General features: G+C 40.4%; 2 protein-coding genes across 2 annotated transcripts in view; both read left to right on the forward strand.

Annotated features, from left to right (window-relative positions):
* Window positions 1-5,206, forward strand: part of CDRT1 (CMT1A duplicated region transcript 1) — a 95,538-nt gene extending 90,332 nt beyond the window's left edge. Inside the window, exons 14-15 of the mRNA XM_007945584.1 lie at window positions 1,102-1,155; window positions 4,386-5,206. Of these exons, the coding sequence (XP_007943775.1) occupies window positions 1,102-1,155; window positions 4,386-5,206 (875 nt within the window). The remainder of the gene's footprint in view (window positions 1-1,101; window positions 1,156-4,385) is intronic.
* Window positions 5,207-7,586: 2,380 nt separating this feature from the next.
* Window positions 7,587-23,378, forward strand: part of LOC103201000 (Golgi apparatus membrane protein TVP23 homolog B) — a 27,296-nt gene continuing 11,504 nt past the window's right edge. The window contains exons 1-5 of the mRNA XM_007945586.2: window positions 7,587-7,598; window positions 10,793-10,875; window positions 12,801-12,945; window positions 20,865-20,954; window positions 22,127-22,258. Of these exons, the coding sequence (XP_007943777.1) occupies window positions 7,587-7,598; window positions 10,793-10,875; window positions 12,801-12,945; window positions 20,865-20,954; window positions 22,127-22,258 (462 nt within the window). The remainder of the gene's footprint in view (window positions 7,599-10,792; window positions 10,876-12,800; window positions 12,946-20,864; window positions 20,955-22,126; window positions 22,259-23,378) is intronic.

Consider the following 23,378-nt stretch of genomic DNA (forward strand, 5'->3'; position numbering starts at 1 on the left):
AAGTAGACACACGCCCTGGAGAGAACAATCATGGGAGAAGGAAGGGCTGCATATGCACAGGGAGACAGCTCAGGGTGCAGGAGAGTATGGAGGGATGGACACTGGGAAGAGGTAACTATGGGGAGGAAGTGGGAGGAGAGCTGTTGCACTGTAAACTGTGGTCAATGACATGAGACAAAGTATATGTGAACTGCTGTATGGAAAGTGAATTCGGTCTGTAAATCTTCACCCAAATCACAATATCATAAATAAACAAATAAATAAATAGAAATATTTCAGCTGCCCAAGAGGAAAAAAAAAAAGAAAGAAAGAAATGAGAATGGCCAAACTTCATCTCATGTACTTGATTATTAGAAGGGACCAGTCCCTGGAGAAGAATATTAAGCTGGGTAAAGTAGACGATCAATGAGAAAGGGGGGGACCCTCAATGGGATGGATTGACACAGTGGCTGCAGTGATGGGCTCAAACATAGCAAAGATTATGATAATGGCACAAGACCAATGAGTGTTTTTCTGTTGTACATAGGGTCACTATGAGTTGGAGCCAGGTTGATGGCACCTAACAAGAATAATATAAGCAGGAGAATATTCCATGCACAATGTTAACACATATCCTTAGACCTCTAAAAGATTATATATGTGCACCTGGAGAACATTAGTTATGTAACCAGTATGTGTGTATGTGTGTGTAGGAGGCATGCCCATGCCCTTTATAAGACATCCAAAGAACAAATTATGTGTGGGTTAGAGTAGCCAGATTTCTTCCTTTGACTTATTCCTATATTTGACATGTAAAATTGGTCTACATTTCTATAAATAAGACAGATCATTTCCAAGCATATTAGACTACAAATAGTCATCTATCTCTTGATGACTGTACTAGGTAATGCTTAAAGACTAATAATCAGTAGGAAAAGTGGGTGGGAGGGGAGTCTGCAGGTATTCTAGAACTTAGATTCCAGTTGACTACCTAGTTTCATAGGACAATAAACAATGAGGGGATATTTTGGGAGAAGTTTGTCTAATTATTAGCTACATCTCGATTATACAGATCTAATTGAATTATATAATTACTACAGTATCCCAATCTTAATTTATCAGCATTAATAGTGTCAACTCCAATTCAAGAGAAGTCAAAATCATCCCGAAAAGCTGGCAAGAAGAAAGCTTGTTTTATTTTTAAGGAACCAAGTGACTTTCATGATGAGCGAGAGAACTTGGAATCCAAATCCATGGCAAGAGATAAGATGAACGGTGATAACTTTATTCTGAATTAGTGTCAAGAATCCATCTCTCTCTCTCTCTCTCTCTCTCTCTCTCCCTCTCTGTTTTAGTTTTATTTGTCAGCAGGCCAATGACTGCTTATCTTTGAGAATTCAGAACAGGTACAATGTGGGTTTCTCCTAAGCTTCATTGGTTTTCCTTTATTGTCCCCTTACTAACTTGAGGCCATAGAATAAGAACCCTTTTAAGACCTGAGTTTCTAGATCTGGAGTCTCAGACTGTATCCCTTCCCTGCCACTCTGCCTCCTCACTCCTTGGGCTGTTGTGTTGTCATTCCAGGTAACAGGCACAACAGAAGAAATAAGAGGCAGTCAAGGTTGGCTTCAGAGAACATTTTAGGGGATTTGATGGGGGAGGAGTCCCTGAGTGGCACAAAGATTAACAAGCTCACCTGCAAACTGAAAGGTTGTAGGTTTGAGCTCACATAAAAGTTGCTCAGAAGAAAAATTAGCCATTGAAAACCCTATAGAACCCAGTTCTACTCTGACATAAGATGGATTCACCATGAGTTGTCATGGCAACTAGTATAGATGAGGAAGAGAGAGATTTGGGGTCAGTGGTCACATATGTGAGAAAATGAGATAAAGGATATGGGTATGGGTATTTTAGGGAGAGTTTCTGGACATCATGAATGGGCTGTCCTTTTGTTGTTATTGAAAGATGTGAATAAAGATTTAAAATGCCTTTCAAATATATTTGGCTAGTATAACAGTGTTTCTTTGAATCAGACTTCCTGCAAAGGCTAGTTTCAAGGTGGGGCCAAAATAATTATGCTTGTCGAGGGCTATACAAGCAATGCATATCTTTTGTATATCTATGTCTGTGTACTTGTGCAGGTATACTTGCAGGGTTAAAAGTCCTAGGGATAGAATTGCTTAACCAAAGGATATATGCATTTAAAAGCTAGAAAGATATTGCCGTGATTGTTCTTAAAAAGTGCAATTTACACTCACCAAAGTTCACCAAAGCCAATCCAACATTAGATATTATCCATCATTTTACACTTGCTGATACAACCATAATAAGGGTATTTACATTTCTTTAATGCTGATCATTAGCAAACTAAATGCTTATCAATGGGAAATGGCTGAGAATATAACAGAAAAAAAAATGCTATGGAATACTAGAAATACTAAAAATTGTATGATGAGGATCTAAGGTGACTTGGAAAGAGATACACAATGTATTATGATATGAAAAAAGGTAAGTTAGTGAACAATGTGCTTATCACAATTTCTTTTTTATAAAAGGACAAAAACTGTTTTATGTATGTAATATGTATACATTTCCAGAGTTTCTTCTAGGATTGGAAGAGTAGGGAAGATTTTCACATCTTAATATCAATCAATTTTATATTTTTAATATTATTTCGTTAACAAATAAAGAAAAGGCCGGGGGGCGGGGAGAATGAAGTATTATTGGATCCTAGAGCTCTAAGGGATAGTGCTTAAGGGATTTGACTGCTAACCAGAAGGCTGGTGGTTCAAACCCACCACCCATTCCTCAGAAGGAAGATTCGGCAATCTACTTCTGCAGAGATACCACCTTGGAAACCCAAAGAGGGGTCGCTATGAGTCAGAACCGACTGGACAGCAGTGAGAGTATGTTTATACACAAACATTCTTGGGATCAAATCTGTCTGATCAAAGGAGCTCTGGTGGCACAGTGGTTAATGCATTTGGCTGCTAACCATTTTGGTCAGTGGTTCACACCCACCAGCCACTCCGTGGGAGAAAGATGAGACAGTCGTCTTCCATAAAGATGTATAGCCTTGGAAACCCTATGGGGCTATTCTACTCTATCCTATAAGGTCGCTGTGAGTTGGAATTGACTGTATGGCAGTGAGTTTGGTGTGTTTGGTAGGTCAAGGATAATTACCTTTTTAACACATGCTGAATTTTATTTGTTTGCTATATATTGGTGTAATTTGGTATACAGACATTTAATTGCTAGGTCAGATGAAGCAAACTACTTTGATTTTCCATGGCTCACCTCTTGTAAAAGGGGGTAAGTTCTGATGGGGAGAATGTATCTGTGAGGTATTATAAAGATTGAAAAGGTCAAGAAGGAGAAACATAATAGGTTTGCCCCCTGTAAAGACATCTTTTTTAACTTAAGGTTCTTAGGCACCTTGGAGATCTTGTCCAAAATGTAATAAGATTGGTTTCTAAAAACATAGGCCAGAGCTCATACATCCCAGTGAGTATCTTCTCCTCATCCATAGTGTCTGGGCCTGCTGCTATTAAAAAATTGAAACTAGATATTATGAAATTTTATCTCATCCATAGACACATTTGTGAAATACTGTTCCTTAGGAAATGTAGGGAATCAACTTGATGGCAGCGGGTTAGGTTTCTTTCTTTTTTGGTTTAGGAAACTTATGAGGTTGGCAACAGAAATTTATTAAACTTTTGCCGAGCTCCCTTCCCTTCTAGCCTAAATGACTATAATAACATAGATACCTGGTAAGTTATTGTTCTCGAGCAGGTGATATACCATAATTCTTTCATTCTAACCATGATAATTATTCTATGAAAATGGCTTAAAATAAGCATCACATTCTTAAGAAGAAAAAAAGGTAAGTGTGTTAGTATAAATTCATAAAACCTATTTTGGGTTAATCATGAGGGAGATATGAAGGTCATTTCTATAGGGAAGTTCCAAAAATGTGTGAAGCATTGAGATGATACATGCTCCCTTCAAAACATGCATATCCAGAGGCTAATTCACACTTGTATATATATAAAAAAAACAGTGCTATCGAGTGGATTCTGTTTCATAGCTACCCTCTCTGCGTTTCCAGGCAGTAAATCTTTATGGAGTAGATTGCCCTGTCTTCCTTCTGCAGAGTGGCTGGTGGGTTTGAACCCCCAACATTCTGGTTAGCAGTCAAATGCCTTAGGCATTGTGCTACCAGAGCTCTTAAAAACCTGTTTTGTTAAATGTTATTACTTCTAGGCATAGTGGGTGTTTGCTCACAACTAGCATGCCTGTTGGGCAGCAAAGACTTGTTTGCATAGTGTTAGAATAGCTTTAACTTTCATGCAGCTACTCTTTTTCATAGAAGTCTGACTTGTTTTTGTCTCCTTTTGCAAAAACAGATGATGTGGGAAAAGTACGAAAACAAGGACAACTGGAAACTCCTGTAGAATCACTCTCTTGCCCCCAAAAAAGAGACTGGCATATCCCCATGTCACCTGACCAGTTCCTCCTGACTGTCAATGCCCTGCATCAGGCCCACAGTTCAGAGGCATTTGCTTATCCCCAAAGACCCCAAACCCAAGTCCTTGATGTTTGGGGACCTTTGATTTCCCACCCGAGGAAGGTCCTGAGTTTCAAAGGAAAATCACTACAGCATGCAGTTGAGAGGTTGAGGTTCAGCAACCCCACCACAGAAGTGAAACGGACAACCATTCCTCTTGAAATCCAGAAACTACAGCCCAACCTGAAGAATTCTTTGCATAGTCCCAGAATCCAGTCCACCATACCCCAGCCTATGCTTATCCGCTCCAGGCTCTCTGGCAGCTTCAAAGGTGAAGACCAAGTGGCCAATTCTCTTGAAAAGGTAGTGCACAGCACTGGCCGCCTGACCAGCACAGATGTCATTAGACCGAACCGAATGGTTGCTCCGATAGTACACACAACAACCCTGACTTTCAAGAAAGAACGGCCTCACTTCTACACAGCCCTCAATCCTTGTAGAATGAACACGGGGTTCACGTTGTTGACTGTGAAAGAGGAGAAAGAATACGCGGAAGCCAAGGTGAAGGAATACCAGGCCAGTGAGTCCATTGGGGTAGTAGATCCAAAAAAAGTCAGCAAAATTGCCTGGCTCAGGAAGATCAAAGGTCTGCCTATAGATAATTTCATGAAACAAGGGAAAATAGCAGCCCCTGAACTAGGACAAAACACATTTATCTGAACCAGGCTTGGAAAACTACAATGTCTTACAATAAACAGAAAACCAAGTGGATGGTGGGGTTTGACCTTCTATTTTGTTTGGACTGTTCCTTGGAAATTATTGTGAGAACTCCTGATTATCTTCCTAAGGGCCTAAGAATTGACATTATCAAAGTGAGAAAACAGAGGGAGGCTGGGAGAGATTGGGATCTGATCTCCCATTGAAAACCATTCAATGAGACTTTGTTGTTGTTGTTGTTATGTGCTGTCGAGTCGGACCCGATTCATAGCAACCTCTCCTTGGGTTTCCCAGGCAGTATCACTACAGAAGTAGATTGATTGCTCCATCTTCCTTCCAAGGAGTGGCTGGTGGGGTTGAACCGCCAACCTTCTGGTTGGAAGTCAAGTGCTTTAGGCACTACGCTACCAGAGCTCCCCAATGAGACTTAGGGAAGCCAGATTTCAACTAGGGATTGAGTGGGGAGGGAGATAATCATTAGAAATTAATTACTTCTCATTAGTACCAATTTAGTGCTTTCATTCTGTTGCAGCAAATAAAGTGATAGACTTATGTAAGAATTATGCATTGGACAAACCCACTGCCAATGAGTCGATTCCAACTCATAGTGACCCGGTAGGACAGAGTACAACTGCCCAATAGGGTTTTCAAGGTCGTAAATCTTCATAGAAGCAGACTGCTTCATCTTTCTCCTGTGGTATGGCTGATGGGTTTGAACTACTGACCTTTTGGTTAGCAGCCAAATGTTTTAACCTCTATGCCACCAGAAATCCTTTTATGCATTGGAGTTGCCTAGTATTTTTGCATGGAATTTTGATGAAGCTTGGTGTGTTAACAATCTTAAAGGAGAGAGGTCCTCAATGGATTTTACCTATTGCATTGAGACAGTTTTCTGTCTTCTTAATGCTAAATCCTATGTCATCATCTTTACAAAAAGGGCAAACAGTGACGGCATTGAGGTTCCGACTTAAATCTTTAGAGGAGCAGTGCCTGGGACCAAGCAGGTAGTTTAGAAGAGTGAAGCCTGCTATCGGGGCTATGGCCCACTGGAGAGCTCATACCCCATCAAAGGGAAGATAGCTCTTACTCAGAGGCTTAGCATTGTCAGGTCTTTTTCTTCTTCAAGCAAAGCCAAAAACCCAGATTTTTTTTTTTAAAAGGATGATAATGAATTAAAATATAATGCAAATAAAAAACAAAAATATATTAAAAACACAAAAAAAGAAAATCAAAACCACAACACCGGTTGCTTAGACCACAGAAGTCATGGCATTGTTAGACTAGATTCACAGCCATCTATTTGCAACCTCAGTTCTTCCCAAGTGCAAGGAATGCAATGGCCTTGGCAAGCCCTCTCCTTGGAGAAACATATCCTTTCTCCCGCCGCCCCCCCAATTCATTCTGAAGATATTAGATTTAAAACAGCACTGATAAAAAGCCATGTAAAAGTGTGATTTTAATGAAAATAATTCCTTTAATTAATTAAATCTGTTAACGCGCTTAATTTCATGAGTTCCATTATTCCATGGTTCAAACAGAACTTTGACGTGGGCTGGGCAAATAGAATATTGTGTTGTTGTTGTTAGGTGCCATGGAGTCAGCCCTGACTCATAGTGACCCCTCCTTTGGTTTCTGAGGCACTCGAGGGCACATAACAACAACAACATCACTATGGAAGTAGATTGCCCAACTTCCTTTCGAGGAGCAGCTGGTGGGTTTGAACCTCCAGCCTTCTGGTTAGCAGTCAAGTGCAGACAATTTTTAAAAAGTTCTTCTAAAACTTATATTAAAAAACCCCAAAACTAAACTCACTGCAGTTCAGTTGTTTCCAACTCATAGCGACCCCTCAAGTTTCTGAGGCGGTATCACTGCAGAATTAGATGGCCAACCTTCCTTCCCACCACCCTTTTGGTTAGCAGGCAAATGCTTCAGACACTACGCCACCAGAGCTCCCTCTAAAACTTACACTGCAAAAGTAATATTGTGGAGTAATATAGATCATTACAAAACAGTCCAACAAAAGGAATTTATGAAATAATAGCAAATTAAGAGTTCTCCATCAAAACAAAAAGCTCACCCCAGCGAAAACTGCCAGCTTTCGCGTTCTGCGCGCACCTCCCACGCCTTCCTCAGCCCGGGCCCCCTCTCCCCTAGCTCTCCCAGCCCCCCGCCGCCCCGCCCTCAGAGCTCCCCCGACCCCTCCCCCGCGCTCCGCCCCCGCGCAAAGTTGCCCCACCAACGACAGGCCTCTAAGCGGAAGCAGGGAAGTGAAGCGGCTGGTACTTAACCTTCTTCTGACCTGTGCGGAGGAGTTCCACCGCCGGAACTTGGCCGCGAATGCGCTGACGTGGCTGCCCGGAAGTGGGGTTGGCGCAAGGTTGCCATGTTGCAGCAGGTGAGGGGCTGTGGTGCCGGGAGAGGGCGACGGAGCGTGCGGGGTCCGGTCGGCAGGGTTCTTTGAACGCGAATCGTGGTCTTGGGGTTAGGCTCCGCGACGTAGCCCGCTGCCTGAGCTCGCGGAGGCGCGGCCTGGGTAGGGGGAGGGCTCGAGGAGGACTATGGTCAGTTGTCCGGTGGGGGCAAGGAGCATTCTGAGGCCTCGCGCGCCAGACAATTGTAGCTAGTGAAAGAGAGCGGGACCTGTGTAGGGGATGACCCGGGCAGAGCTAAGGAGGGATAGCTTTTGACGGAGAGCCATAGCGTCTGGAGAAACGCACTGTAAATTGTAAACAAACGCGGAGCGATGGATCCCATCCGGTACTTCCTGCAGAAACGCTTTCGTGGTTGAAGTTGCGGGTCTTTCGTTAGTTCTCCCATTCGCGGGTGGGTGAAGTGAGGGGAAGAGGTCTGCGGAACACTTACGAAGCCTTCGCCTGGCCCTGAGGGCTGCGTGGCGAGCCTTGCATACACGTTTTCCATTACCAGGCGGAAAGTGATTACGATTTACGGTCTATTTCTATGATTACATTTGTGTCCTTAAAGTGAATTATAGTTCGCATATTTACGGCCGGAGATTAGTGAGCGGCATTTACCAGTTTGGGTCTTAAAATTTTTTTCTGATGGTAGTGCACTTTCTGTTAGATGATCTCCAGTCTTTTTTACTGTGATTCACTCCTCTACACCATTGGATACAATTGTGAACTATATAGACGCGTTTTTTTGTTTTTTTTTTTTAACCCTGAATTGTGGGAGGTGGGGAGAGAAAATAAAACATGAATCAGAACATGTCAGTCCTCTGCTTTTCCACCCACTGCCATCCAGTCGATTCCGATCTATGCGATAGGACAGAATAGAATTGCCTTATAGGTTTACAAGGCTGTAAATCTTTTTCAGAAGCAGACTGCCTCATTTTTTCTCAGACAGCTGACCTTTTTGGTTAGTACCACCAGAGCGCTTTAGTCTTCTATTCAGAACCCTCTAATGGTTTTTCCCACCGAAATTTCTTTAAAAGAAGCTTTTTGCTATTGTGAATTGTTTTGTGATGAGTATGGGTGTACCTCTGTGTTACAGTGCTTGTTTCTCTAGGTTGTATACCTAGTAGTAGGATTGCTAGATCATATGGAATTTTTGTTTCCAGCTTTTTAAGGCAACACTGTACTCTTTACAGAGTGGTTACAGCAGTGTATGAAGGTTCCAGTCTCTCTACACCCTCACCAGCATTTGATCTCTGTTTTGTTTTTTTTTTAAAACTTTGCTGTTGGTGCTGACTTGGTGATATCTCATTGTTTTGATTTGCATCTCTCTAATGGCAAATGAAGGAGCTCTGGTAGCATAGTGCCTAAGGCACTTGACTGCTCACCAGAAGGCTGGCGGTTCAAACCCACCAGCCACTCCTTCAAGGAAGGTTGGGCAATCCTACCTCCGTAGTGATACTGCCTCGGAAACCCAAGGAGGGGTCGCTATGAGTCAGGACCGACTCGACGGCAACCAACAACAACAACAACAATGGCAAATGAAGGAGCCCTGGTGGCACAGTGCTTGAGGCGTGTTTGCCTGCTAACCCGAAAGGTTGGTGGTTGAAAGACACCAGCCACTTCGCAGAAGATACTGCCTCGGAAACCCAGCAGGGGTTGCTATGAGTCGGAATCAACTCGATGGCAGTGGATTTGGTTTTGGTTTAATGGCTAATGATCTTGAGCATTTCTTCATGTGTTTGCTAGCTGCCTGAATGCGTTCTTTGGTGAAGTGTCTGTTCATGCCTCTGCCGATTTTTAAGTTGGTTTGTCATTTTTGTTGTTAAATTGCAAATTTTGTATAAATTTTAGAGATTAGCCCCTTGTCCAATACGTTGTTGGCAAAATTTTTTCTCAGTCTCTGGGTTCACTTTTTACTTTTTTTGGTGAAGTTTTTTGATGCACATAAGCACATTTTTGTTGTTGTTGTTGTTTTGTGCCGTGAAGTTGGGCCGACTCACAGCGACCCCTCCTTGGGTTTCCGAGGCAGTATCACTACGGAAGTAGATTGCCCCATCTTCCTTCCGAGGAGTGGCTGGTGGGTTTGAACCACCAGCCTTCTGGTTAGCAGTCAAGTGCTCACAGAACATACTGTGGGCATTAAATGACACATACCTATAAATGAAAAATGCTTTACATAGGACATAACCATGCAAAGTTTTGTCAAAATAAAAGATGACTTAAGAAAGAAGCAGACTATCTACCCTGCTTTCTTCCTAAGTCCCATTATTATTTGACTTGGTCAGGGAAAACATGACTCTCAACACCTCACTAAAAAGCAAACCAAACTCATTGCCATAGAGTTGATTCTAACTCACAGTGACCCCGGCTGGCTACAGAGCTCCTAAGTACCTTTTTAGGTGGCCCCAATCGTCTATTTTGTCTTCTGGTGTTTGTGTGTTTTTGGTTATATCTGATAGTGTATTTATGACTTGAATTAGGACCTCTAAGTTTGTCTCTTTCTTTTTTTTTTTGATTATCTTTATGGTTTTAGGTTTTACCTTCAGGTCTTTTAATTCAACTTGGGGATGAAGGCTTTTAAAAAACATTTTTTGACCAATAAGTGATACTCAAAGAAGTTCATATGATGATTAGAAAGATCCAGTAGAAAGATTTAAAAATACAAGAAAGAGTAAATAATGGGAAAATTGATGTAACAAGTCCTTGAGAAGCCAGCAAAAAACGGGATCCTAAGCACAAGTAGTTGATTTAGCCTTGAATTAGAAGAGAAAGTTGTGAGAGCAGTCATGAAAGTAAGGCTGCAGCCAGATAATTTTGTAATCCTGATAGTCTCAGCTTTCTCTTCCTTGAGAGGCAGAAGCCCAGTGTAGGTATTAAGTTTGCATGAGCCTCATCTCCACCCTGAGTGGTTTTCTCTTAGGGTTTAGCTCCTCAGGGGTGGGGTTGGAGATAGCTGCTACTTGGATTACCCTGTAGGGTTTTTGCTGGATGATGGCAGCAGGATAGAACTGGAAGACCACAGTGCATATTCTTTCCTTAGGTCATGAATTCCTAATAGCTGTGACCATATCTCGATCTTATCTTCCATTTTGACTTACCTGCTGCCTTGCAGGTAGTTGGCATGGAAATACTGGCTTTCATTTTGTTTCATGAATATTTAAATCTCCTATTTTAGGACAGTAATGATGACACTGAAGATGTTTCACTGTTTGATGCTGAAGAGGAGACAACTAATAGACCAAAAAAATCCAAAATCAGGTATGTAGATGAGTTAAAAAACAATTGTTTTGTTAATGTACAGTGCTGTTTTGTCCATAGATTGATGATACATGGAATTGAAAGTAGATTTTATTATAATGTGCATGTGAATATTGTACATTGCTAGTTATCTTTAGCCTGAAACACAGATGACATTTCAGATTCTCTTTGAAATAAAGAGAGGCTATATAAATATATATCTTTTATATATGAAAGCCTCACGGAGCACAGGTCTACTCGGAAACACACAGAGTCACCGTGCATTGGAATCTACTTGATGGCAACTGGTTTTGTTTTTGGCTTATGGAATTTTACTTTATACTGATTTTTCATATCAGTCAGTCCTGTTATTTGAAATGCCTACTCTGTGTCTAGTTTTGTGCTAGCTACTCTTTACCAAGAATAGTAGCACTATTTCTTTAATTTTTGTAGTTATGTTACATTTTGATTTACTATACTAGCTTTAGAATTGCATCTTTTGTGTAAACTGATATGAAAATTTCAAGCCAAACATACCAAATGCTTTCTATTCCCAATTTAGTTCTCTCTAAAAAAAATCATTTAATAAAATAAAATTCTTTGACAGTAATTACTATCCTTGACAGTAATTAAGCTAAGAGAAAGAAGCCTGTCACAAAAGGCCACATATTATATGATTGCATTTTTATGAATTGATTGTGGTTGATGATTGCACAATTCTGTGAATACACTAAAAGCCATTGAATTGTACAATTTAAATTGGCAAATTGTGTGATATATGAATTATATCTCAATAAAATTGTTTTTTGAAAGAACACACTAAACTTTCCACCTGGCAGTGACTGTATAGTTTCTGAGGATGTAAGAGTTCTTTTGATAGAATGTTTGGACATGTGAAATAGGATGTAAATCCTGAGTGTAGTTCCTTACTCCTCCAAATTTGGTAAAGTTTTCCTTATATAGTTTGTGAAAGCTATATTCAGTGAAGGAGCTCTGATAGCATAGTGGATAAGGCATTTGATGGCTAACCAGAACGTCAGCAGTTCAAACCCACCAGCTGCTCTGCGGATGGAAGATGGGGCAATCTATTCACGTTAAGATTTATAGCCTTGGAACGCCAGTGGGGGTCACTGTGAGTTAGAATCGACTCTATGGCAATGAGTTTGGTTTGCTTTTTAGTGAGGTGTTGAGAGTCATGTTTTCCCTGACCAAGTCAAATAATAATGGGACTTAGGAAGAAAGCAGGGTAGATAGTCTGCTTCTTTCTTAAGTCATCTTTTATTTTGACAAAACTTTGCATGGTTATGTCCTATGTAAAGCATTTTTCATTTATAGGTATGTGTCATTTAATGCCCACAGTATGTTCTGTGAGATAGGACCTTACATGATTTGGATATTATATATTAAATATTTGGATATTATATATTAAAGCCTTATGGGAGCCTGCTTCGGGTCATTGCTGCTACTGCCACTGCTGGAGCTGCTGGCAGAGGCCAGAAGAACAGGTACCAGCGGCTGTGGCATCTGAGAGGGCAGAGGTGGGAAAGAGGAAGTGGGTGGGGAGGTAGCGGAGCTTGCCCAGCCCTGCCCATTGTTCTGCCCATCTGAGTAGCAAGAGCAGCCCAGGCCTCACAGTCACTATTTGGCTGCTAAACAAAGCCTGAGAACCTGCACCCAGAGCCATGTCCTCTGCCTTACCTGCTTATATCCCACCCATGGTCCAGTGCTGCAAGAATCTGGGTTTGGCATCTCTAAAACCATTTTGGGGAAATAATAATAAAAGGAGAGCTACTGTACGTTTAAAAAAGAAAAGACCTTATGGGATCGTGGATATATATATGGTTGGGCATTGTCCAAATGGATGTTAAGTGATGCATACCTGTACATCTATTAGTGCCTGTAGTAAAATGTAATTGCATTATCTGTTGTTATGTTTTGATTTTCAGACACCCAGTGGCATCATTTTTCCATTTATTCTTTCGAGTCAGTGCCATTATAGTCTATCTTCTCTGTGAATTGTTCAGCAGCAGCTTTATTGCCTGTATGGTGACAATTATCTTGTTGTTGTCATGTGACTTTTGGGCAGTGAAGGTATGTTTAATTTTATTTTAAAATTACATTTAATATGATGAGATTGAATAATACATGAAAAGTGAAAAATATGACACTTAAGCGGTTTAGAGTAGTGTTAATTTATCCTTTTGTTATTTCAGGTCTCATGTATTAAAAGTATTATGTATGCTAGATTGCTTGTAGGTAATTATACTACTGAGTTGTCTGTGCCATTTATCAATCTATACTATTTTCAAATATCAGTTAAAAAAATGTGACTAGCTGCCATAGACTCTTTGTATTGCTTTTAGTCTACACTATTGGTTTTGCTTCAGGTTTACCTTCAAGTGTGGGCTGTATGATATCTAGATAATGCTTCAGGTATAGTTTGTCCACGAATACCTAAGGAGTGCCTACCATCAAAGGCTTTTGATGAGTGCTTTAGGGCAGAGGACATTTGGGATTGTCTGAAGACCTTTTCGTTGTCCCAACTAGGGGGAGGTAGATGCTACTGGCATCTAATGGGTAGAGACCAGGTGCTGGCTGCTACTATCCTACAGTGCACAGGACAGTCCCCCCAAAACAAAAAATTATCCAGCTCAACATATCATTAATACCAGAGCTGAGAAACCCAGCTCTGGGGGATGGAGTGAAAGAAGTGGTTTTAAACTCAAAAGGCAATAAATGGTAAGTGGAGTTAGAGAGGAAGGGTAACTATAATAAAATATTAGGTATATAATCCAGATGGTAGGTATATGAATGTTAATTGTAAGATTTAACTTTTCTGTGTGTGTGAAAAATTTTCTTTGTTAAAATGCAGGGGGGAAGAAACCAAAGCCAACAGAAAAACTTTCAAAACATAAAGACATGTATACTGATTCTAGCATCACTGGATGGCACAAATGTTTAACTGCTCAGCTGCAAACAAAAGGTCGGCTGGTTGTGTATACCCAAAGGTGCCTTGGAAGAAAGGCCTGGTGTTCTTCTGTAAAATCAGCCATTAAAATCCTTATGGAGCATAGTTCTGTGACACACATGGGGTTGCCATGAGTCAGAACAGACTTAGCAGCAATGGTTTCTTTTTTTAAAATACTGATTCCAAGACCACTAAGATACTACAAGTCTACTCACACACACCAACCCGGCCATTTTTAGATCTTTTAATTCTTAGAGCTGTCATAAATCACTGGCTTCATGGTGGTCACTTTCCATAGGCCTTATAATGTAGAGAATTGTGATGTGTCTTTATGGGAGATTTCAGAGGTCTGTTTTCTTTAGGTTTCTGTATTGCACATTCTTCTTTGAATTTCTTCAGATTTATATTCTTAAGTATTTATTCTGGTCATAGATTTGCCTTTCAATGAATGTTCCTTTTTTTTTTTTTGTTTTCCCCCAAATGCAATTTTCATTCAGCCAAACAGAACATGACCTTCAACCAGCTTTTGTAATCCCTTTGCTGTCACAACCCTTTTGGGTTTACCAAAAAACCTGATGCTGTCAAGTTGATTCCAACTCATGATGATGCCATGTGTTATAGACTAGAATTGTCCCAATAGAGTTTTTTTTGGCTCTAATCTTTATGGAAACAAATTGCCAGCCTTTCTTCTGTGGTACCATTGGATGGGTTCAAACCTCCAACCTTTAGTAGTCAAGTGCAAACTCAGAGACTTCACTTTTGGGCTTTATTGTTGTTGTTATGTGCCGTCAAGTTGGACTCAACTCATAGCGACCCCTCCTTGGGTTTCCAAGGCAGTATCACTACAGAAGTAGATTGCCCAACCTTCCCTCCAAGGAGTGGCTGGTGGGTTTGAACCACCAGCCTTCTGGTTAGTAGTCAAGTGCCTTAGGTACTATGCTACCAGAACTTTTGAGTTTAGGATTCAAAAAACTGTGCCCTCAAAGTTTATTTTTTGATATATATATTTTTTTTCTTAAGACAAACATTTAAAAAGTGTCATCTATTTACTGTTGGTAAAAATTGCTTACGGATATAATCTGTCCAACTGAGATATGAAGCAAACATTAAGAAATCAAGAGTGGGGAAATTATTAAAATGGTCTTGGAAACAAGGTAGAGCAGGATTCTGAAACCAGTTACAGTAGAAATGTAATTATTAAAATCCAAGTGCAGTTCTCAAAAGGAAAGATGATTATTTTTTTTATAAAAAGTAATCTATTTCTAAACCTCCAGGGGACATTAATAAAAACCAAGAAAAGGTGGAGAAGGGGAGGTGTGTTAGACTGGGTTCTCTAGAGAAACAAAACCAGTAAAGCTTATATATATGTATATATAGAGAAATTTATCTTAGGAAAATGGCTTACACACTTATAGAAGCTGACAAGTCCAAAGTTCCTGGATTAAACGTCAAGGTGGAGGCTTTTCCCGACTCTTGCAGCTGCAGGGGCTGAGGAGCTCAGGCTGGCAGGCAGTACTCCGGCTGTTGACTCCAGCAAATGACAAATCCAAGACCTCCAGGCCAAATGGTGGATTCTTCACTCACAGACAGTTGTAGGCAGCACAACAGAATCCCGATCCACAGAAGAATGTCTCTTTTCCCAGGATGTCCATAGATACACTGGAAGCAGTCCACACCCTAGGGAAACTCCCTTTCAACAAATTGGCTGCTCAAAACATAATCATCTGATCCCATCATGGGAATAACCACATCACAACAGCTTAAACCACACAGAATTGTGGTCCAGCCAAGTTGACACAGAGCTCCAGCTATCACAGGAGGATTTTTCTTTTTTTTTGGTTCAAGTATGTTTAAATACTGTATTTTTATATATGGTTTTCATTTCATTCCTTATTCTGGCAAATAGAGTTACAAATGTTAAATAATCGTTTTGAAAATTAAATGGTAACAGCTAGTCAAATTTAAGATGAGTTGTGTATCTTCCTCAACATTGGAGAAGATAGGAGCAACTAAAATATATTCATGTAGCAAAAGAAAGAAAACAAAGCAAGTATCAACAAAGCTTCCATATCACAAAACGTAGTACCAGATGTCAGAAGTATTAAAAAAAAATAGTTATAACAGTAAATAGAATTGACTGACCTCCTTTTTAAAGTAAGATTTCTAAGATTAGGTAAAAAATCAAAATCCAGCCAAAAAGAGAGCTAACAAGAATAGTGATGTTAGGAAGAATCAAGAAGGCAAACATAACATCGTACCAATTCACACAAAATGGTGGTAGGTGTTTTCATAACAGGTATGGGGCGACATCCTTTACAATAGGGAGAGAGAAGGATCAATAGCAACAGCCCAAAGCTGATTCCTGTAAGGCAGAAGTCAGACATGCTGCTACCCTTTAACCTTTTTGCCAATTCTCACACTAACTGCCCTTCCCATGGTATTCTCTACATCTTTGCTGGGTTCAGTAATTTGTTGAGTGGTCACACAGAACTCACAGACAATACTCATGATTGTCAGGTTACAATTCAGATTCAGGAATGCTCAGGATACAATTCTTCAATCAGGGCAGCCTCCTCTTGGCCTGGCCTGTGCTCTGCTCAGGCCATTGTCACAAAGGTCTTTTGGCTCTCCCTATAGGTGCTCTGGGAGCTCTGGTAGCATAGTGCCTAAGGCACTTGACTGCTAACCAGAAGGCTGACGATTCAAACCCACCAGTCCCTCCTCAGAAGGAAAGTTGGGCAATCCACTTCTGTAGTGATACTGCCTTGGAAACTCAAGGAGGGGTCCCTATGAGTCAAATTAGACTTGATGGCAGTGGGTATAGGTGCACCTAGGTGTACCCCTCTCTACAAGTAAGACTTTTGCCCAAAGGTACTCAGCTTTCTCACTCTGGGTTGGTAAGCCCACTGCTCTATCTTGTGCTGGTGTCTGGGTTCTGCTGCTGCTGCTGCCATCTCTGCTGTTGTCTCTGTGCAGGGTTCTCGGGTCCAAGGATACACTCTGTTCCTGGATTCTCTCTCTTTTTATTTTTTCATATTGTGATTTGGCTGAAAGTTTACGAGCAAATTTACTTTCCATACAGCAATTCACATACACTTTGTCTCATGACATTGACTACAGTTTACCCCAATGCAACAGCTCTCCTCCCACTTACTTCTGATAGTTACCTCTTCCCTGTGTCCATCCCTCCGTGTACTCCTGCCCCTGAGCTATCTCCCTGTGCATAAACAGCCCCTCTTTGCCCCATGATTGTTCTCTTCAAGGAGTGTATCTACCTCAGGTAAATGTTCACCTCATATGCCTGTCTTTTGTTTGGCTGGAAGCCACAGGTGTGGGTTCAGTTGTAGACCTGAAGGGCATCTAGGAGTCATAGTCTCAGTGGTTCCACCAGTCTCTGTCACATCATTGGGTCCTCTTTCTTAATGGCAGTGAAATTCACCCTTCCTGCCTTTGGGAGGACTGATTTTAAGCCTAGTAGAGGGACAAAACTGACCAACCCCCATATTAGAGTTCTGTATACTTTATGTACACTTTATTTCCAGGATCCCACACCCACAAAGGTGCCATATACCTTACTTACATTACAAACAAGCTATCCACCCCCCTTAGTTGGCCACAAAGCACCTCTCATTTACATAGTTCCACCCAGTGATCCGGTGGGAGCCATAAAGAGGATGGCTAGAACAGGTATACTAAGTAATTCACCATACCACAGTGTTTTAATATCAGATAAAATGGAAATCAGGATAAGAAATCATTAAATGGAACCAAAAAAAAAGCACCATTGTACGTTCATAAAGGTACAAATACAGTGAGAATCATTTATAGATTAACATTGTATTGACCTATGTATAGCAAAAAACTATTAGAAATACTAGGAAAAGATTAAAGAATAATCATGATAGGAGTCTTTAACAAACACCTGTGTGACAGATCAAAGTGGCAGAAAAAAAAGAAGGTCATGAATGGATTTGAATGAAGAAATTAATAAGGTCAATTTAATAACAGTATTTGGAGATTTATACCATACAGAGATAATACTTACTTGTTAATATTTTTAGCACTTTAAAAAAATAGATTATATAGCACTATGAAGAAAGTCCAAGTAAATTGCCCAAAGCAGCTACATTTTCTCCTCTAATACAACAAAAATATTCATTAGTTAACAAATGACGTCAAAAATTATCCAGCCACTGGAAATATTTTAAAAAGCCAACCTTCTAAATATCTTAGTTTAAAATAGAAACAAAATTGTAAATATAGATTATTTAGACCTTAAGGATAAAGAGCATTACAAACTTTTAAAATGTGCCAGAAATGGATTTCCCTCCCCCAAAGGAAAGGAAAAGGAAGCTTGTTTCCATTTGAATTGATGTATTTGATAAACCGTTGACAGCGAACTTGTTTCTTCATTTTTTTTTTTAACCCGAAAGAGCAACTAATTTACTAGGTACCTTTCTCCAGTGCTATCTCCTGAGAGAGATTTTTGGCATCAGAATGTCCTACTCTTACAATACTTTCTGGTATCCTTCCTCTTTCCCATAGACACACACTCCTAGAATTCCTATTCCCAATTCCCCATTCTAAAATAAAACGATTCTCCTTAAAAAGAGGCAAAACCGTGGACTAAATGCTTTTATTATTAGAAAAGAAAGAATGAAAATAATAAACATCCAAAGTTATAAAAGCAAACAAACAAAAACAATAAGCTTGACAAAAATTAGGAAAATAAACTAATAAAGATAAAAGCAGTAAGTAAAGCATTAGAAAAATGGAGGAGTTTGAACATAAATAAGAGTAGTTTGTTTGGAAAATCCTAATAAAATAGACATCTGGCTGTTCTTGATCTTCTTTGCCAGCTTTTCTCTTTTACTTCATCTTTAAATGTTGGCATTTTTTCCTTATAAATAAAATCATTGTTTTTCATTTAATCACCAACTGTTGTTCCCACGATTTACAGTGACCCTGTAGGACAGAGTAGAACTGCTCCCTAGGGTTTCCAAGGCTCTAAGTCTTTATGGACTGCCACATCTTTCTCCTATGGAATGCCTGGTAGATTTGAACTACTGACCTTTTGGTTTGCACCTGAGTGTTTTGACCACTGCACCACTGGGGCTCCTTTATCAAGTGCCATGAATCCGTGCATTTTACTTCTTTAGATCTGCCTACTTTTCTACCTAGAATGGTCTTCCTGTTCCCACATGGCCTTGTTACAGGGATTCCTAACCTTTATTGTGCTATGTATCCATTTGAGAGTCTCATGAAGCTATCAATAAGATTTTTAAATACATAAAATAAATAGGATTACAAAGAAAATGACTTATATTGAAATCTAATTATAAAAATACTTTAAAAGACAAAGTTCTATTATAATAGATACTTTTTTATTAATGCATTAAATAGTATGACAGCAGAAAGTCTACACTTTAAAAGTGGTGATGAGATAAACAGTATTTTTAGGTATTTGCAATAAATATTAGTGACAAAGGCAAAGGTTCTGTTAACTCTGAACTTTAGATAGAAGTTAGTGAAAATAAAGATAAAATTTTTTCCTATTAAAGTTCACAGAAGCTCCAAATCTACACATGGATGCCCATTATTGATTCCTACTCATCTTTTGGATTTCATTCCAAATGTTGGTTTCTCGATATGTCATTCTTTGACTCCCAGCTTTGGTCAGATCTTCACTCTTGAAACCTTATACTTTTACCTCACAGCACTTAGCACATTTGGTGATGGTACATTTGTGTACTGATTGATCACCTCTCTTCCCCGCAGCACTTGAAGCTTCATGAGGACAAGGATGGTATCTCACCATTTTATTACCAGCATGTCAAAGGGGCAAGGAGGCCACATCTTCTGACCTCCCCTAACCCCACAGGAAGAAGACAGAATCACCATCAGTAGCCCAAGGCCTATTCCTGAGAGGCCAGACCTGTTTGCTCCCTCTAGCCCTTTCACCAACCCAGACCCAACCGTTCCTCCTGCAGCACTCACCACCTTTCTGCTGGGTTCGATAATTCACTGGAGTGGCCACACAGAACTCAACAGATTATGGGGTTTATTAGGGAAGCACCAGGCTAAATTCAAGTTCAGGAAAAATGCTCAGTCTCTCTCAGCCCACTGTCTCTCAGCCAACAGTCTCCCTCCCAGCAGCCCGTGTCTCTTGGTGTCTCTCTCAGCAATACATGTCTCTTTCCCAGCAGCATGTGTCTCTTAGGAGCATGTGTCTCAGCAGCATGTCCTTCCTCAGCCAGCGGTCAAAGAGACTTCTGCCTCTAGGAGGCCTCCTTTTGAGCCTGGCAGAGTGGCCAGACTAGCCAGTCATAACATCAGAATTCTAAACACTGGAGAGAGGACGAGCCTCCCAGAACATTGCTTTGTGCCACTCCCGACAGAGATAACCCAGGTGGATAACTTTTATAATCAAGAGCTCCTCGATTACTCACAGCAAATTCCACCACAGAGTTTACAAAGACTTACGGCTGGAAAAGCCATATCAGGTAATTTACTGTACTGCACAGCACCTGGCATGGTGTCAGCACATAGTAGTTGCTCAGTAAATATTTGTTAAACAAATAAATGAAACCATAGGAAAGCTGTGAAAATAATTTATTAGATCAGTAAACAAGAAAAGAGCTTGGCACATTTGAGGTACTGAATGAAGGCAGTCCTATAACCATTTTTAGGGATAGACAGTTTTGTGCAGCTACAGTCAGGATAGTAGCCAAAAAAAACAAGGGGCTGAGGAGCAAATTAGAGAATTGAAAGGAGGATAATTGTTCAAGAGGGAAGAGAAGGGCAGTGCTTTATGGATGGATTTAACTGTAAACTCTGTTACCTCCAATACTGCTGATCCTGCTGTTGCCACTTTATTTAATCTTTTGTCTAGACTTGGCATATCCTTGTTCATTGGACATTCTGGAGGTAAAGCTGAATTTTTTTTGTTTGTGAAATGTTGTACTAAGATAGGAACTATCTAGTATGGTAGACCTTTAAATAATGCTTTTAAAACAAGTGTATATATATTCATCTTTACCAGAATGTCACAGGTAGACTAATGGTTGGCCTGCGTTGGTGGAATCATATTGATGAAGATGGGAAGAGCCATTGGGTATTTGAGTCCAGGAAGGTAAACTGCCTCACACACCCCCCCCCCCTTTTTAAGCAGTGTTGTTTCAATATTTAATGATAAAGTATTGAAGTTTAGTTAAAACACTACTCCGAATCACTGGAATGTCAGTCCTAAACCAGGTGGCTTCTGAAACTTAGATTTTTCTGTCTAGTTCTGGCTGAAAACAAGACATGTTTATGACTGGATCCTCTGAGAAGTAAACTTTGGGTCAGAGTTTATGCAGTGTGCTCAGCTGATTGCTTTGTACTAACTGTTGTATTGCCTATACCTGCAGGGATTCTTCTATGTTCAGCTGATAAACTGCTTCTAATTCCTACTATGTCCTTGCTCTCATAGCCCATTTTCACTTCTCTCAGGAAGAAAAAGAAGATTGCCACTGTATAGAACATTGGAATTGCTTAAAAGCGATCTATTCCTTGGGTCTGTGACTTCTGGAGCCCCCATCCACTCTTGCCTGATTTGGGTTAGCTTTTGTTCTTCAGTGACTAGGAGCTCATTCAGTTGCCTCATCTGGGACACCTCCCAGATCAGTCTGGGAGATAGAAGACAAAACATTGGGAGACAGTATTAATTATATTGATTATTTTCTGCTTGGAAGGGCCTTTACAATCTAGTGCTTCTCAGAAGGCAACATTGTGTTCACACCCATCCCTATTCCTTTACATTATAAAATCTACCTTGGAAACAACTCACTACCCTATTAAATTCCTTGGTATTTCAAAGACATTTTGGTCACTGTCCTGAATCCCTTGACCCCATTTCTTTATCTGGATCCAGACTTGGCCTTTTAGTGTCTAGGATGACTGTAACTTTGATGTCCTTGATCATTACCCAGTGAGATATTATCCAAAGCCTCCTTATGAATGAACAGTACACTGTGCTAGAAGGATTGAATAGGAGCTTATTAGAGACCTCCTTTTACTGTGGTGGGCCAAGATAAACTGTTCATTTTGCCCTTTTAAAAGTGCAAACTTCTTGAGGTTAAAGTATGTTAAAATAACCTCTTAAAATTATAATAGTGGTAGAATGGTTTTTTTGGGGGTGCTAGGTTAGCAGTAATCTTGGGTTATCTGTATTAATGTATCTGAATTTATGAGATGTTTGTCATTAAAAATGTTAAACTTTTTACAGATAAATACCACAACAGTGATTTTTATGTTTTTTTATAGGCATCTTCTCAAGAGAGCAAAGCTGTTTCAGAGGCTGAATCAAGAATTTTTTGGTTAGGACTTATTACATGCCCACTGCTATGGGTGATATTTGCCTTCAGTGCACTTTTCTCCTTTAGAGTGAAATGGTTGGTGAGTGTCAAGGTAGAACACTTGAATAATCTGTTAAGATGTCTGATGGACAATCATAATAAGCAGCCATCTGTGCCCTTAACATTAGGAACTATCTTGAGTAGCCAGACTCATTGTTTTTCTCAAGTTCTGTTACCAAACTCTGCTGCTCTCTAGTCCTGGAGAGCAGAGTCTTGTTCAAAGCCCCATTTCACTGATTTTCCAGGACATTACTGTCTAGCAGAATTTTGATTGAGCGTCTTATACAGAGATTTCCATATTTATCACATTATGTTTTTGGATGTCACTTCCTGTGCTAAACTTCAGTAGACTCTAAATAAACACGTTTAGTTTGGATCTAACAGAGTGGCTTTTTCTGAAAATACTGCATGGTAATCTTGTTTCAGTTATCTATAGTGGCATAAGGAGCTCACTCTGGTAGCCCAGTGCCTAAGGCACCTGACTGCTAACTAGAAGGTTGGTGGTTGAAACCCACAAGCCACTCCGCAGAAGCACGTCTGGGCAATCTACTTCTGTAAAGTAGAAGCCTTAGAAACCCAGTGGTTTTGGTTTTGGTTTGGTATAGTGGCATAACAAATTACCCAGTTGTGAGCATTCCAGCTTGCAAAGCAGAAACTGAATTGCCTGGGTGCCTTTTACAACCTAGTCTTTGAAGTCATAGTGTCACTTCCAGAAAAAATTGTACTTTGTCATTCAAAATTGTCAAAAAGCCCATCTGCAATCAAGGGAAGGGAGTTAGACTCTACTTCTTGATAGAGGAATAACAAGGTTCTAGAAGAGACTGTGGAGGATAGACAACGGAGGGATGCCAGAGTAGCAGGCCGGAAGAGCAGGGAAGGGGATAAAAGCCTTGAGCCCCAGGCTTACAGGTGAGGAGAGACAATGCAGGGACGCCAGAGTAGCAGGCCAGAAGAGCAGGGAAGGGGATAAAAGCCTTGAGCCCCAGGCTTACAGGTGAGGAGAGACAACGCAAGGATGCCAGAGTAGCAGGCCGGAAGAGCAGGAGAAAGGGGATAAAAGCCTTGAACCCGGACAGAAGAGCAATCAGCCGAAGGGATTAGGTGAGGAGGGGAAACTCAGGCCTGCCCAGGGTAGCAGGCCGGAAGAAAAGGAGAAAGGG

Source organism: Orycteropus afer, unplaced genomic scaffold, assembly GCF_000298275.1.
Source record: "Orycteropus afer afer isolate SDZICR_OR568_19922 unplaced genomic scaffold, OryAfe1.0 scaffold00139, whole genome shotgun sequence".
In the NCBI taxonomy this organism is placed as follows: Eukaryota; Metazoa; Chordata; class Mammalia; order Tubulidentata; family Orycteropodidae; genus Orycteropus; species Orycteropus afer.